Here is a 14,341-nt window from a genome sequence, read left to right on the forward strand (position 1 = left end):
CACAAGTTGGTTCCTCTGCGTGGAATACTCTTCACTCAGGCTTCCATAAGACTGCTTGCTGCTTTCTCATCTGTCAGGACTCAGCGCAGACATCACCTCTGGGGTGGAGGCCACCCAACCTCCTGGCCACCCAACCTCAAGCAGCAACCTTCTCCCCAGCTTCATCACTCAAACACACTTCCAAGTTTCTCTCTCCCAGGTCCCCTTCTCTGTCTGCTGGCTTTGGTCTTTTCTCTCTTTCCAAAAAGAACTACTCATTTTTCTCATTGCTTCTTTCTTAGGGCCTAAAACAGTGCCTGGCAAATAGGAGATGCTCAGGAGTCCCTGAATGAATACACAGAGAAGAGAAATAAACAGCAAATTCAGGATGGGGAAAGATTTCCACACTTTAAATATGTCAACAGTTTTACTGGTCAATTATATAAAAGACAGAACGGTGGGGAATAATTTAACAAAGCCAAAAAGTAAAAATAAAGAAAAAGCGGGGGAAAAGAAGAAATGGTAAGAAGATTGCAAAAAAACCCAAAAAAACAAAAAAACAAAAACACAAACAAAAAAAAACAAGATATTTACACAAGAGTATGATTTTTAAGATAGTTATCATCCAAAAAGCATAAAATGGAGAACAGTTTAGCAATTCCCATCACGAAAAATATCCATGCTCTTTGACCCAATAATTCCATTCCTGGGAATTATCCCAAGGAAATGAATTCAGAACTGGAACAAAAATAAAGAGGCGCCTGTGCAAAGATGATTACAGTCACATTGTTTACAATAGCAGAAATCTGGAAACAACCGAAATGTCCAACAATAGGGGAAATGCTTTGGCAAATTACAGCATGTCCACTGGATGGAATATCATGCAGCAACTAAAATGACCAAAAGAGAATCATGGAAAAGTGTTTTAGAACAAGGTTGAGAGGAGGCTAAAAAGCACTGAATCCCTTATTACCAGGCACTGTCCATCACACCTTCTGTATCTGTTATTTGGGACACTTCACCCGAGTCCCAAAGAAACATATTCCTATTCCCTTTTAACTAACAAGGAAACGGAGGTTCAGAAAACTGAAGAACCTGCCGTGGCCACAGAGCTATCAAGTAGAGTCCTGACGTGAACGTGACCTTCTGCCCCCAGAGCCTGTGCACACCCTGAGGTCCTCACTGTACCCCTCAGTGTCCAGACTGTCCTTTCCTGTAATGACATCATGACTGTACTTGGGAGGCCAATCCAGATCTGAAGCAACTAGCAAAAAGTGACAGGGCATCTGAGTAACACCTGTGAGAATACTTGGCAAAAAGCAAAGAAGACAAAATAACAATGGAAACCACCTTTGTTGGGGGCAAGAAAACGCACAGAAAAGAAGCCAGAGAGTGGTCCGCAAGACCAGGCGTGGGGGAGGACAGCTGAACCATGAGCCAAGGAGCACGAAGGGCAAGCAAGCCTGGAAGCTCCTGGAAACTGGGTCTGCCCATCCTCACCCACTCTTCTCCCCAGGGCTACATTCAGCAGCACTCAATAAATACTGGCTGAAATACACACATCTCATGGTATATGTGGATAAACCAAGAGAAAAGCTAGAAGAGGAGATACTAGAGCCAGGGAGATGAGTGGACTGGAAATCGGGACCACCACCCTATGACCACGGGTCTGGTGGCCCATGGCAGGGCTGCGAGACTTTGAAGGAAGGCGATGAAGCATTCCTGGACTTCACCATCTGAGAACAAATGGCACAGGAAGGAGATTTGGCTTAGCTGATGACCTGGCCTCCCTGCACTGTGTGGGCTGCCAGAAGCCAGAGTAAGCTTCCAGAGGGAACGGAAACGGTCATTTCATGAGGAAAGGTACAGAGATTCCTCCTGCCTGCTGAAGTAGGTACGGCTCTGCTCGGAGGCAGAGGGCTGGACTAGAAGACCTCCCTGGCTCACTCTGCTTAAGGCCAACTGCCCAGCACCACCACTCTCAAAAGCAGGCTTACTTAGGGGGAAAATGCCATAGAGGGCCCAAGATTAGCTAGGGCTGCTTGTTACTGAAAATGGGGGATCACTACTTTGGGGGTTCATCATATCATTCCCTCCCTCTACTCTTGTACATGTTTGAACATTTCCATAAGAGAGCTTTCTTTCTTTTTTTTATTTTAAAAGATTTTATTTACTTATTCACGAGAGACAGAGAGAGAGAGAGGCAGAGACACAGGCAGTGGGAGAAGCAGGCTCCCTGCTGTGGGAGCTTGATCTACACTGCAGCCAAAGGCAGACACTCAACCACTGAGCCACCCAGGCATCCCCATTAAGAGAGCTTTCAAAAAATGAAAACTCCCAACCCAGGCATTTCATCTAAAAATCAGCAGGGCCCAGCCCAGGCTTTGCAGCTGCCCTCTAGATCCCAGAAAAAGACCACCAGGGTCTACACAAATTATTCTATGCCAAGAGATTTTTCAGGACAAAGGGAGAGGAGTTTGCAGATGCAAGGCAGGCAGTATAAGCAGGTAATTAAGAATGTCCGTGTTTGGGGATCCCTGGGTGGCTCAGCAGTTTGGCGCCTGCCTTTGGCCCAGGGCGTGATCCTGGAGTCCCGGAATTGAGTCCCGCATCGGGCTCCCAGCATGGAGCCTGCTTCTCCCTCTGCCTGTGTCTCTGCCTCTCTCTCTGTCTATCATAAATAAATAAATAAACCTTAAAAAAAAAAAAAAAAGAATGTCCGTGTTTAATTCACTGTTTGGTCTCTCCTTAGCTATGTGTCTCTGGGCAAGTCACTTAAACTCTCTATACCTCAGTTTCTTCCTCTGTAAAATGGGGATAACCAAAAGACCTTCCTGACAAGGCTGCTGGGGGGCGTAAATGGCACATGTAACTCCTAACAGGGGGGTGTGGCATGGAGTAAGCTTGCACTAAAAGTTGCCTATGATGATAGATCCATTTTGTAACATAGATAGTCATTTAGGAAACTGGATCCATTTGATCAGTAATCTGAAGAAAACAAAAAAGGGTGAAACAGGCCAGCTACTTCTGAGACCTCAGGCAGCACACCCAGCACCTCTAGAGCAGCCCCAGGCCCCCCATCAGCCAAAGGGCTGGAGAGAGCTCCTCCTTTCAAAAAGCCAGCAGCTTCCTTTCCTTCCCATTCTAGGCCAGCATTTCCTTTTTTGTTTTAAAACGCATTCCTCGTCTGCAGCCCAGCCCTTCCCCTGCCCTCAACAGCCCCAGGCTCAAACACACCCACAGCCATCTGCATTTCTCTGGGATAGTTTTCTGCCCACCAGCTAGCAGGGTCTCCAGGTTTCTGGGAGGCCCAGAGTGAGTGTGCCCTCGACACCAGGCTAACCAGCATGGGGGGGGTGGGGGGAACGGGACACGGACACAGGGAGAGCAAGAGTGAGGATTCCAGTGAACCGTTTTCGTCACCCAGTTGGAAGAATTAAGTGAAATACGTCTTAAAAAAATATATCTCTAAGTGCTCATGTGATGCCCACAACACACTGTGCTTCCCTATGTAAAGAACCTCCCTCGATAAGGCAACCTCACACAGCTTGGCAAGTCTATGGAGTCCCTAACCTCTCCGTAAACCACCTGATTTAAACTGGAATCTCAAATGGGACCCCAGCATCATAAAAACAAAGCTTAGCTAATTAACTATAAGCCTACAATTTCTTGGCTTAAGGAAGTATTTCCCCAATTATGTTCAGTGGAATACAGATCCCTGGATAAATAATAAGTTTTGGGGTCACCTGGATGGCTCAGTCAGTTAAGTGTCTGCCTTCAGCTCAGGTCATGATCCCGGGGTCCTGGGATTGAGTCCCATGTCAGGCTCCCTGCTCAGTGGGGAGTATGCTTCTCCCTCTCCCTTTGTGCCTCCCCACTGCATGTGCATGTACACACATGTGTTCTCTCTCAAAGAAATAAATAAAATATTTAAGTAATAAAATAAGTTTGGGAACACTTGCTGCGTAACTTCTCAGAGCCTATAAAACACCAACCATCTTCAGGAATCTCCAGGAGGGAGTGGGCTGATATGGTGCATTCTCAACCACAAGGAGGCCTCTTTCACAGATACTGTATGGGAAAAGCTGCATTAAGCCCTTTCAAGAGCCCCAGACTCGGGGGAGGGGGCTCAGAATACTGTCCAATGGCAGAGAACACTCAAGTCCCAGCCAGCAAAACTCTGAATGCACCAGGAATAAAGCTAGTCCTGCTTATCCATGCCCAAATCAAACCCAAACTAACTGACTAAACTGGGACTCAAAACCTCCAGGCAACATGCTGAAGGAAACCCCAGCACTCTATAAGCAGCGTATCTCAAGAGAAAAACAAAACTCTCACATGATTCAAGTTACAGATTGGAGTCTGTAGTTTATTCTGCACAAAAAGTTATTTTTCCTAACCATGGCTGGTCTATTCCATGGACTGGAGTATGGGTCTTTCCCGCTCTCTCTCTTTTTTTTTTAATTTTAAACACGTCTTAATTCATTCTTGCAATTATTCTGTGGGTGGAAAAATGAAAGCGGGGAGAAAAACAGCAAGCAAACAGGATACTTCAGCTCCATTATTTTGAAAGGCAATTTGCCCAGTTAAAACACACTGCTGCCCACCAAGGCCAGAACGGCAGAGAAGTACAGATGCATATAAACATATAGGTTTTATATGCAGCCGCAGCTTGAATTGAGGCTTTTTCAGTGCAGATGAGAAACAGTTATGCCTACGGAAAAGTGACAAAGCATTTCTGATCCCAGCATCTGTCCCCAGCATACCCCTCTGCATCTCTACCTGGGTTCTCTGACAGGGCAGAAAGCCAAGATGGACAGAAAGACACTGGATTAAAAGGTTGTATCTTCTAGAAGTCTTAGTAAATGATATATAATGTTACCATGACATTAAAATCAATAATGTATCATGGAATATAATGCAAAATCTGCACAAATTTCAGACAGACATCAGGCCCTACAGGAGTAAAAGTTCACCCACCCAAGTCTCAGGGGATCTTTCAGTGGAAGGATGAGAAACCCTGGAAAGTACATAGGTTCAAAGACAGATATAGCCCATCCTGACTGAGCCATCCCACTGGCTAGACCAGTTTTCAAAAAACGTCCCACCCACAGAGACCCCAAGCTGTTCCCCAAGAATCTATCCACTGCCCAGGGTCCCCAAGGCACTGAGATGGGGCCAGGAAGGCAAACCCATTTGCTCACTCTTGCAGGAAACTCCTAGAGGCGGAGGACCCCAGTAGCACAGGAGGGTGAGAAAGCAGGCTACAGCCATCAGCGTAGGTGGTTTGTTTTAAGATTCTATGTATTCATTTGAGAGAAAGAGGAGAGAGCACAATGGGGGCAGAGGATACAGGGAGAGGGAGAAGCAGATTCCCCATTGAGTGGAGAGCCCAAAACAGGACTCGATCATGACCTGAGCCGAAGGCAAATGCTTAACCAACTGAGCCACCCAGGGGCCCAGTTCTAGATGGTTTAAGGATCTCACTCCCAGGCCCCTTGGGTCTGAATCCCAGCTCAGTGCCTGGTCCCTCCTCTACCTTTGGATAAGTAATTCTCTAATAGGGACTCCTGTAGACTCACGCCCCACTCAGGCCTTCAGTCTCCTTCCTCACCTGCAAGACGCCAGGGCTAGACAGACGGAAAGCCCAAGATCCTTTGAAACCCTCTTTCCAAGATACCTCAAATAGTTCTCTGATCAAAATTTGTGGTTGGTGAGGAAGACAAGGCTCCAGTTCAGTGAGGGGCCTTCCATGAGCTCCAAGGGATAAAACCTCACCTCACCGCCTGGCTGTCCCCTGCCCATACGCACCCAGCCCCTGGACACAGAAGACCTAATTGCCCTTGTATCAAGGGAAGTTCCCTCTTCTAGTCGGTCAGCCCAAGGCCCCTCCCAAGTTTGCTGCAGCCAATCACAAAACTGGAACCCACAATCCTTGACCCCAGAACCTCAGCCTCGGTAGCTGCGAAACGAGAATCCATAATTCCCACCACATAACCCAGTAGAGCCTGAGGGACCACATCTATCCTGTCTCCTGTTTACAGTACTCAACCTCAGGGTGGATACAAATGCAGTGGCAAAGGGGTACATACATAAAGGCTACCATTTTGTAAATCCTGGCATTCATGTCGGGAAAGGGGACATATATTACACCCTAAAGATTTTAAAGAATAGGATCAGAATTGCACTGTGGGGGGATCCCTGGGTGGCTCAGTGGTTTAGCGCCTGCCTTCAGCGTGATCCTGGAGTCCCGGGATTGAGTCCCGCTATTGAGTCCTGTATCGGGCTCCCTGCATGGGGCCTGCTTCTCCCTCTGCCTATGTCTCTGCCTCTCTCTCCCTGTGTGTCTCTCATGAATAAATAAATAAAATCTTTTATAAAAATAAAAAAAATTAAACTTTAAACATTTTTTAAAAAATAGAATTGCATTGTGTTCCTTATACTTTGAATCAGCAAATTCTACTTCTAGGAAGAGACTCTCTGCAGCAGGATTTACAATAACAAGACTTGAAAACAGCCTGAATGGGATCCCTGGGTGGCGCAGCGGTTTGGCGCCTGCCTTTGGCCCAGGGCGCGATCCTGGAGACCGGGGATCGAATCCCACCTCGGGCTCCCGGTGCATGGAGCCTGCTTCTCCCTCTGCCTGTGTCTCTGCCTCTCTCTCTCTGTGTGTGTGACTATCATAAATAAATAAAAATTAAAAAAAGAAAACGGCCTGAATGGCCAACACTAGGAGGACTGGCTCGGTGAATTTATGGTATGACCATACAACGCAGCCACCAACAATGATGATGCATATCTATATGCATTAATGTAGACAGAAGACACTGTATTACAAAGCAAGGCACATGGTATGCTCTGCAAATGTGTATGTGTACATCCATATGCAAATGCAGAGGATAAAAACACTAGAAGAATATACAGCAAAATGTGAGTAAGAATTAACCAGATCAAGGTCGCCTGTGCGGCTCAGTGGCTATCTGCCTTTGGCTCAGGTCACGATCCCCAGGTCCTGGGATCGAGTCCAGCATTGGGCTCCCCATAGGGAGCCTGCTTCTCCCTCTACCTATGTCTCTGCCTCTCTCTCTGTGTCTCTCATAAATAATTTAATGTAATTTAAAAAAAATTTAACCAGATCTGAGAAATGGCATGATAGGTGTTTTTTTTCTTTTGTTCATCTGTATTTTCTTTTTTACATTGAACATGGATCATTATGTGTATTTCTAAAATATTTTTTCTGAAGTACAAAGCTAAAGAATATTTATCAGAGGGATTATTCAGAAATAATAAGGCAGGTATCCATTAAAAAAATTATGAGCAAGCTGATCTCTAAGCAGCTTCTTGTTTCTCAGAGTGACACCAACACAATGCTTGTTGCATCTCAGACCTGTCTTTGAGGATGTGACGCGCTGCACTTTAAGGAAGCAGCCCCGAGCCCAGCTCAGAGGCTGCATGGCCTGGGGTCGCCACCAGAAGGCCCAGTCATCTGAGCAACCAAACATACACCCCTAGGCTGCCCTTTCCGTTACAAGCCACTTCCTGGGCCTCAGCAGCCATGATCCTGATCAGCATCCCCACCATGTAGTTGCAAAGTTCAGAATGAAGGTTCTGAAGACCAGCCAATGAGGTTTTGTCACCTATTCACTCAGTCTCTTAATCCCTCTGAGCCACAAAGTCTTCATTTGCCACATGAAAATAAAGACTCCTAAGGCAATATATGCCAAGGGCCTAGCAAAGCGCTCCACCCAGAACAGCTGAATAAGAATGTTTCTGTTCCCTGTCCACTCTCACTGTACTGGAAGGCCATTCCCATAACCCCAAAAGCACCTACACAGCTTTTTCTTTCAACGTAATGTGAGAGAAGATTCTAATCCACCTATTCTGAAAAGACATATACTTTTTTTCTTTACAACACTTGTTTTTTTAATTCACTTGAGAGAGAGAGTGAGAGCAGGAGCAGGAAGGTCGGAGGGAAAGAGAGAAGCAGAAGCCCTGCTAAGCAGAGAACTCCATGCAGGGCTCAATCCCAGGACCACCGGATCATGACCTGAGCTGAAGGCAAACGGTTAACTGACTGACCCACTCAGGGGGCCCCAAAAGACGTACCCTTTTTTAAAAACACAGCTTAGAGAGATTTGGTCACAGGGTTTGCTACATCCCCCACCACTGCAGACACTGCTACCAAGGACCAGCGCACCTCTGGCACCTCTGCCACCTCTACCGACCCTCTCCAGACCACAGCCAGCAGGCAGGTTCAGAATACTTGTAGTAGGGAATGCAACTCCCCCTCCCCCCATATCACCCCAGGGAAGGAGGCATTCCCATTATCATCCCCAGGCAGCAAATCAACAGCCTCCTGGCACTCACTCAAACTTGGGCTGCAGATGTGGTGAGGCCTTCCTCCAGCACCACCCAGACCTCCTCAGCCTCAAGAAACTCCAGGACCCTTTCCAGGTCACCACCCAGGCATGCTAGTGACAAGTTCCACCAGGGAAAAAGCTGCCAAGGCAAAAGTAGACACCAAAGGGGACACTGCCCCATCTCTGCATCCGCTCAGGGACAGCCAGGGTCCAAACCCCCAGCAGGAGGTTGAAACTCTGGAAATGGAACACAAGAAGAGAAAGGCCCCATTCTGGAGCCATGGCTGGTAGGGAAAGGAAACCAGCTTTCAGTCACAGCCCTGCCAGGGATGCAATTTGGGATACTGAGACTCTGGGAATATTTCCCACAGAAACAAAAGGCTAGACTGGCCAACCGTTCAATCATATTCCCGATTCCTAAGCACTCAGCAAGCCATGTTACTGGAGTCACTACAGTTCACCTGCCTGGCTCCCCATTAGATTCAAAGTGTCCCCCAAAGACCAGGAAAACATCCTACCTACCTCAGAATCTTTGCCAGGGTGGCTGCAGCTAGCTCAGCAGGCAAACCAGTAATAACAGGTTTGTCCAGTGAACAGATGTTCATGCAAGCCCAAAGGGCCTGATCTCTGAGGACAAATGGCACCTGTCTCCTTTCCAGTGCCACTCCTCTCCTCTCTTGGGGTGGGGCAGGGCATCATGGGAAGAGCTTGGGTACTCCATGCAGCAGGGTTCTGACCTGTATTGCAATCAAGCTGGGTGAAAGGCAAGCCCCATTGACCTTCCAAGTAGCAGCAGGGCCTGCCCCAGGTGCTTCCTGGCTCCAGGGAAACTCCTCACAGAAGTGGCCAAAGTGCAGACTGGACCTACCTCAATGTCACCCTCCCAGCAAGACCCCTGGGCAAGGTCCTTTGGGGACTCCTTTCTCCAAGTCACTTCCATAGGAGGGATTTCTCTCTATAAGAGCACAAGGTGGGGAGATTTGGCATGCCTTGGCCTGTTCTGGAAAGTACTAGCAGGCTGGCAGAAAAGGGCAAAGTTACAATACCACTAAACATGAATCTTCATGAGGCACTGCTGTCTCCCCAGAGCCTAGCACAGATTTGGCCCACAAAGCAAGAACACATGAGGGAATGCACTGACATGGGGCTCTAGGCCCAGCTGCGAGGTCAGCCAGGTATCCCTGTGTGAGCACATCTGGGAATAAGAACATTCTATCCTGCCTCAATAGAGTTCCCAGACCCCCAAGGAGGGTCTGATGGAGGCAGGGCACCAGCTTCCGCTAGTAGAAAGTAGCCTCACAACTTTGTTTACAAATGCAGACTCTGAGTTCAGATTTTTACTCCTTCCCTCCTCATCTAGAGAGAAAAAATTGGGTGGTAAAAGTGGGTGGATTTCCAGAAAATATCAGGAGACTGAGAGGGGTCCAGCACCCTGGCTGTCAGGTAGGAGGCACATATTAAATCCCTCTCCTTCTACTCTTATGAACCCAAACGAAATCTTCACAGGGCAGCTGGACACGCTCACCCCCACACATCATCCTACCCTGCAATCTCGGCCACCACCAGCAGCAGCACCCAGGTCAGAGACTTCCAGGGCATCCCACATGCTGTTTCTCCCAGCGAATGCCTATTGAACAAAGGCCAGAGTGGGCTGGGGTTCCTAACATTCTGGGAGAAGTCTGGCGCAGTTGTATAAGCCAAAGCCTTCTGGTCAGCCCCTTTCTTCAAAAGCCAGGAATCCAATGTTGCAAGCATAGTCTCTGGGGGCCCTGGCCTGGAATACGATGGGAAAGGAGCCTGCAGAAGAGAAAAGAAAGCCAGAGTGGACATCGCCACTGCCCTGCCCACCTCACTACGTGCTGGTGGGATTATCTCCCGGCCTGTGTCACCCACCTTCAGGAAACAAGAGCCAGCTCTATAGGAGTACCTTCCCCTGAGGGGGAAGGCCTGTGTCATGAAGGCCACTGGACCCTCACTAAGGGAAATTTATAGGTAAAATATCTTGGTAGTAAGACATGGACTTACAGATACAACACTGCAGGTTTATGTGGTCTCATCCCCACTTTACAGATGGGAAAGCTAAAGGCTCAGAAATCATGGACCTTGCTCAAGGTCACACAGACTCTCAAACCTGAATTCAAAGCTGTCCGCCACACTGTCCCTATCAGCAGAATTCTTTGACTAATACACTTCCCCCCTATTTTATCAGTTTGGTAAATCCGGGTTTTAGAACGCTTTTAAACAGGGGCAAGTGTAACAAACGTTTGATTCAACCCAACTGAATAAACCCCTTCACTAAACCACAGAATTGAGAGCCACAAGAGCCTGAGGAAATCCACTCCAACTTCCCTGTTCAGGCCGGGAGGCTGAGGCCTCCACCGCTCTAAGAGCTTCATTTAAACAGGCTGAAGGCAGCCCTAGGGAACCAGTTCCTGAGGTCTAAATTCCCATCCCCAAAAACAAACTAGGTCCTGCCTTTTCTGTGGTATGGACCCAAATCTACATCACAATGGAGACGGAGCAAGATATTTCCCCTTCGGGCCTTTGGATGGGTTTCCGGCTGCCAATAAACACTCAGGAGGGAGGCTACTGAAAAACACAGCTCAGAGAACTAAAGAGCGGGATGCTTTGAGGTGTCATGATGCCATGCCTTTGTCAAGATTAAGGACTTTGCAAGTCAGGGTACCTTGTGGGCAAAGCATCCTTTCCAGGGAACGAACAGTAAATGGTTCTCCTTTATCCACTCTGTGAACCAGGAGCTCTTCTGAGCAACATGGGGACAATCCGAGAGAGGCCAACACAGAGAACTTTCATCTCAGTAACACAGCAGTCCAACAAGACACATGCTGCTGGACGATGATCCCTCCTCCCACAACTAAGCCACACAGGCCCCCTATTGTGTCAGTTTAAAAACTGAACTTTGCTGGGCAAACACATTCGGCTGTGTTCAAGAAACCAGTTTCTCTCACCACTTGGAAAACAGCAGCATGCCCCCAAGAAGGGACAGCGGGGGGGGGGGGGGGGGGGGGGTTGTCGGTTGGTTTGTTTTTTAAGCAAAGTCCTGGTCATTCTGCTATAGCAACTGGAACAAAAAGAATAATAGCCAGCACTGACTAGATGCTTCCAATGTCCCTGGTTCTATAGCTTTTAAGAAAACTGAACTGAACTGGACACCTGGGTGGCTCAAGCAGTTGAGCATCTGCCTTTGGCTCAGGTCGTGATCCTGAAGGTCCAGGATGAGTCCCGCATTGGACTCCCTGCATGGAGCTTGCTTCTCCCTCTGCCTGTGTCTCTGCCTCTGTCTGTCTCTCATTAATAAATAAATAATAAATAAATAAATAAATAAAATCTTTTTAAAAAATCATTTAAGACAACAGAACTGCAGGAGAGAAATCACCCTCCCCTCCCAAAGCATTTTGGATCAAACAGGGATTCAGGCTTCTTTCTGGTGTGCTCAAATCTTTGGCAGGCCCTATGACAGCCGCCAGAGGCAATCAGCAATAAGGGGTTGGGGGCTGAGGGGTCAGTTAGGTTGAGAAATTAAGGTTCTAATAAAACAAAACATCCCCAAATCTGCAGAAGGCCAGATGAGCTAATGCAAGGTGGAAAGAAGCCACTTCTGCAAGATGGGGCAGCAATTAAGTGGTGCCTGGCATTTCGCAGCCCTTCGAGTCTCCGATGACAAAAGCTAGTTGGGAATGCACTAGTTTTCCTCTATTGTGTATGGGGGAGGGGGAGCCTCCCCCATTCTGAGAACCCAACCACCCTTTTGACTGGTTCTTCCAAATCCTTTTAATACTGCACTTCCCCGGCTATAATTTGAGGGAGGAGGGCCTGCATATCTTATTTCTTCTTGTGGCTGAAGACGGGCTCCTCCAGAACCCCTTATATTTAAGGGGTCCTCTTCGCACCAAAGGCGTTGTGCCCCAGCACAACCCTCCCTAAACCCAAATCCAACGTTTGAGGAGTGGGGGAGTCGGCGGGTAATTATATTTTGAGCGGTGAAATGCTGTGCGAAAGCAAAGCACCAAATGCCTGAACAGTAAAATGCAGTTTCAGCAAACACGTTTTGAAAAGCGGCAGACAAAAATCCTGTAGGAGAGGAAAGGAAGGAACAAGCCGGAGCCTGGGGCGTGAGGGGAAGACAGAGAGGGAGAGAGAAAGAAAGAGAGAGAATGGCGGGCCTGTGGTCACACTTCAGGGGGACCCCCCACGCCTCGTCACCCCGGCCCACGGCTGCTCGTCAGTCACAGCGGGAAAAGTCCAGCGTGTGACTCAGTGGGAGAATGAGTCCTGCAGCCCCGCAAAATGGAAACGGGGTGGGGGCAGAGATGGGGGGCAGCGGGTGCCCGAGCGCAGCCCACCCCGCCCCCCGGCTCCTCCAGCCTCCACCCCAGCTCCCACTCCGCCCCTCCCCCCAAGTCCTGCCCAAGGTGAGGGGCCGCTCCGGGGCTCCCAGGCCGCCGCATCCGCGCGCCGAGCAAGGAGAGGAAGCCTCGGAGGGGCGACCCGAGCTCCAGGACGCCCGCCGCGCGGCAGCAGTGCCCTGGGGCAGGAGGGAGGGAGGTGCCGGGGGCCGCTTCCCGGGCGCGCGGCCCCCTTACCTCCAGGGTCCGGATCTCCTGCTGGGTGAGGTCGTTGGACACCGCGCACTTGGTGCGCAGCCCGCGCAGGCTGCCGATGGAGATGTCGATGAGCTTCTGGAGCTGCCCGCACTGCTGCAGCGCCCGGCCGGCCGCGGCCCCGGGGCCCCCGTCCGCGGCCGCCACGTCCCCCCCGCCGCGGCCCTCCTTCTTCTCCCCCATCGCCACCGCGCGCGGCGCCGCTCTATCCATGCCTCGGCATCGGGGCCGCGGGGTGAGCGAGGCGGGGAGCCCGGGGGCGCGGGCGCCTCGGGAGGGAGTCCGCGCGCGGGGAGGCCGGACGAGGAGCGCCCCTCGGCGCCGCCGGAGCTCGCACGCTGCTCCGCCCGCCCAGCCGCGGCGGCAAAGCGAAAGCCGCGGCGACCCGACGGCTGCGGCTCGCGAAGCTTTTAAGTGGCAGCGGGGGCCGGGTCAGGGTGGCTGGGCATGCCGGGATTTGTAGTCCGCGCCCCGCACCTGCCGCCCGACCCGCGCCCTCGGGGCCCCTGCCCGCGCCCGGCGCCCTAAGCGCGGCGCCCCGCGGTCCAGGCCTTCCCCCTCGGCGGCGGGCCCCGGCTGCGCGAGACCGCCCCGCCTCTGCGCCCCGGGAGTGGCTGCTGCGCGCCAGCTCCTCCCCCGGGCGCGCGGAGCCCGGGAGCCTCGTCTCCCCGCCCTCGCCCCAAGCCCCACGCCCCACGCCCCGCGCCCCACGCCCGCCTCCCGCCTCCCGCCTGGGGGCTTCCCACGACCCCCGGATGGGGCGGGGCAGGGGCCCGTGAGCCCTGCATGGGGGCAGGGCGCGCTTCCTGCAATTCTGCAGCCGCCGCTGAACCCTGGAAGATGGGGATAGCGGAGGTTCCAGAATTTCTATGTGGGTTTAGGGGCCGCCATCTAGTGGGAAGGGGCCTAAAGTACTTGTCCTCTCGCTGGCTCCAAGAGCCTCTCGATTGTCTACGCCAAAGGGAATGCTCAGGCCTGGAGAAAGACGTCAGGGCTTTCTTCAGGAGCCTATTCGCCCACCCAAAGAAGTATCCCATCCCTCCGCCACCCCAAGCCAGCAGGCCGGTCCAGACACTTGGGGTGGCACATGGATTTGTCATGGGCTTGGAGTGCTCTAGAGCAAGACAGCCTGGGTTCAAATTCACACTCTACTTAGCTGTGTGACTTGGGCAAAGTTAGCTCACCTCTGAGTGTCTTGAGTTTCCGCATCAGTAAAAATGAGGTGATAACAGTACCTATCTCATAGGGTTCATAAAAAGAATGAGTTAGGGGCGGGACACCTGGGTGGCTCAGTGATTGAGCATTTGCCTTAAGCTCAGGGCCTGATCCCAGGAGGGGCAGAGGGGATGGAGTCAGGCGTCGGGACCCCAGTAGGAAGCC

The 14,341-nt window shown here is 50.7% G+C and overlaps 1 protein-coding gene across 7 annotated transcripts in view; it reads right to left on the bottom strand.

The window, feature by feature from the left end:
• KSR1 (kinase suppressor of ras 1) overlaps window positions 1-13,531 on the bottom strand; it is a 154,588-nt gene extending 141,057 nt beyond the window's left edge. For all 7 annotated transcript variants that reach the window (XR_005983087.1, XM_041724959.1, XM_041724957.1 and 4 more), the window contains exon 1: window positions 12,944-13,531. Coding sequence is in view for 6 of the 7 variants with exons in the window: in XM_041724959.1 (XP_041580893.1) it covers window positions 12,944-13,174 (231 nt within the window). In the remaining variant the exon portion in view is untranslated. The remainder of the gene's footprint in view (window positions 1-12,943) is intronic.
• Window positions 13,532-14,341: the final 810 nt, after the last annotated feature.

The sequence above is a fragment of the Vulpes lagopus genome, chromosome 12 (assembly GCF_018345385.1).
Source record: "Vulpes lagopus strain Blue_001 chromosome 12, ASM1834538v1, whole genome shotgun sequence".
NCBI classification, from domain to species: Eukaryota; Metazoa; Chordata; class Mammalia; order Carnivora; family Canidae; genus Vulpes; species Vulpes lagopus.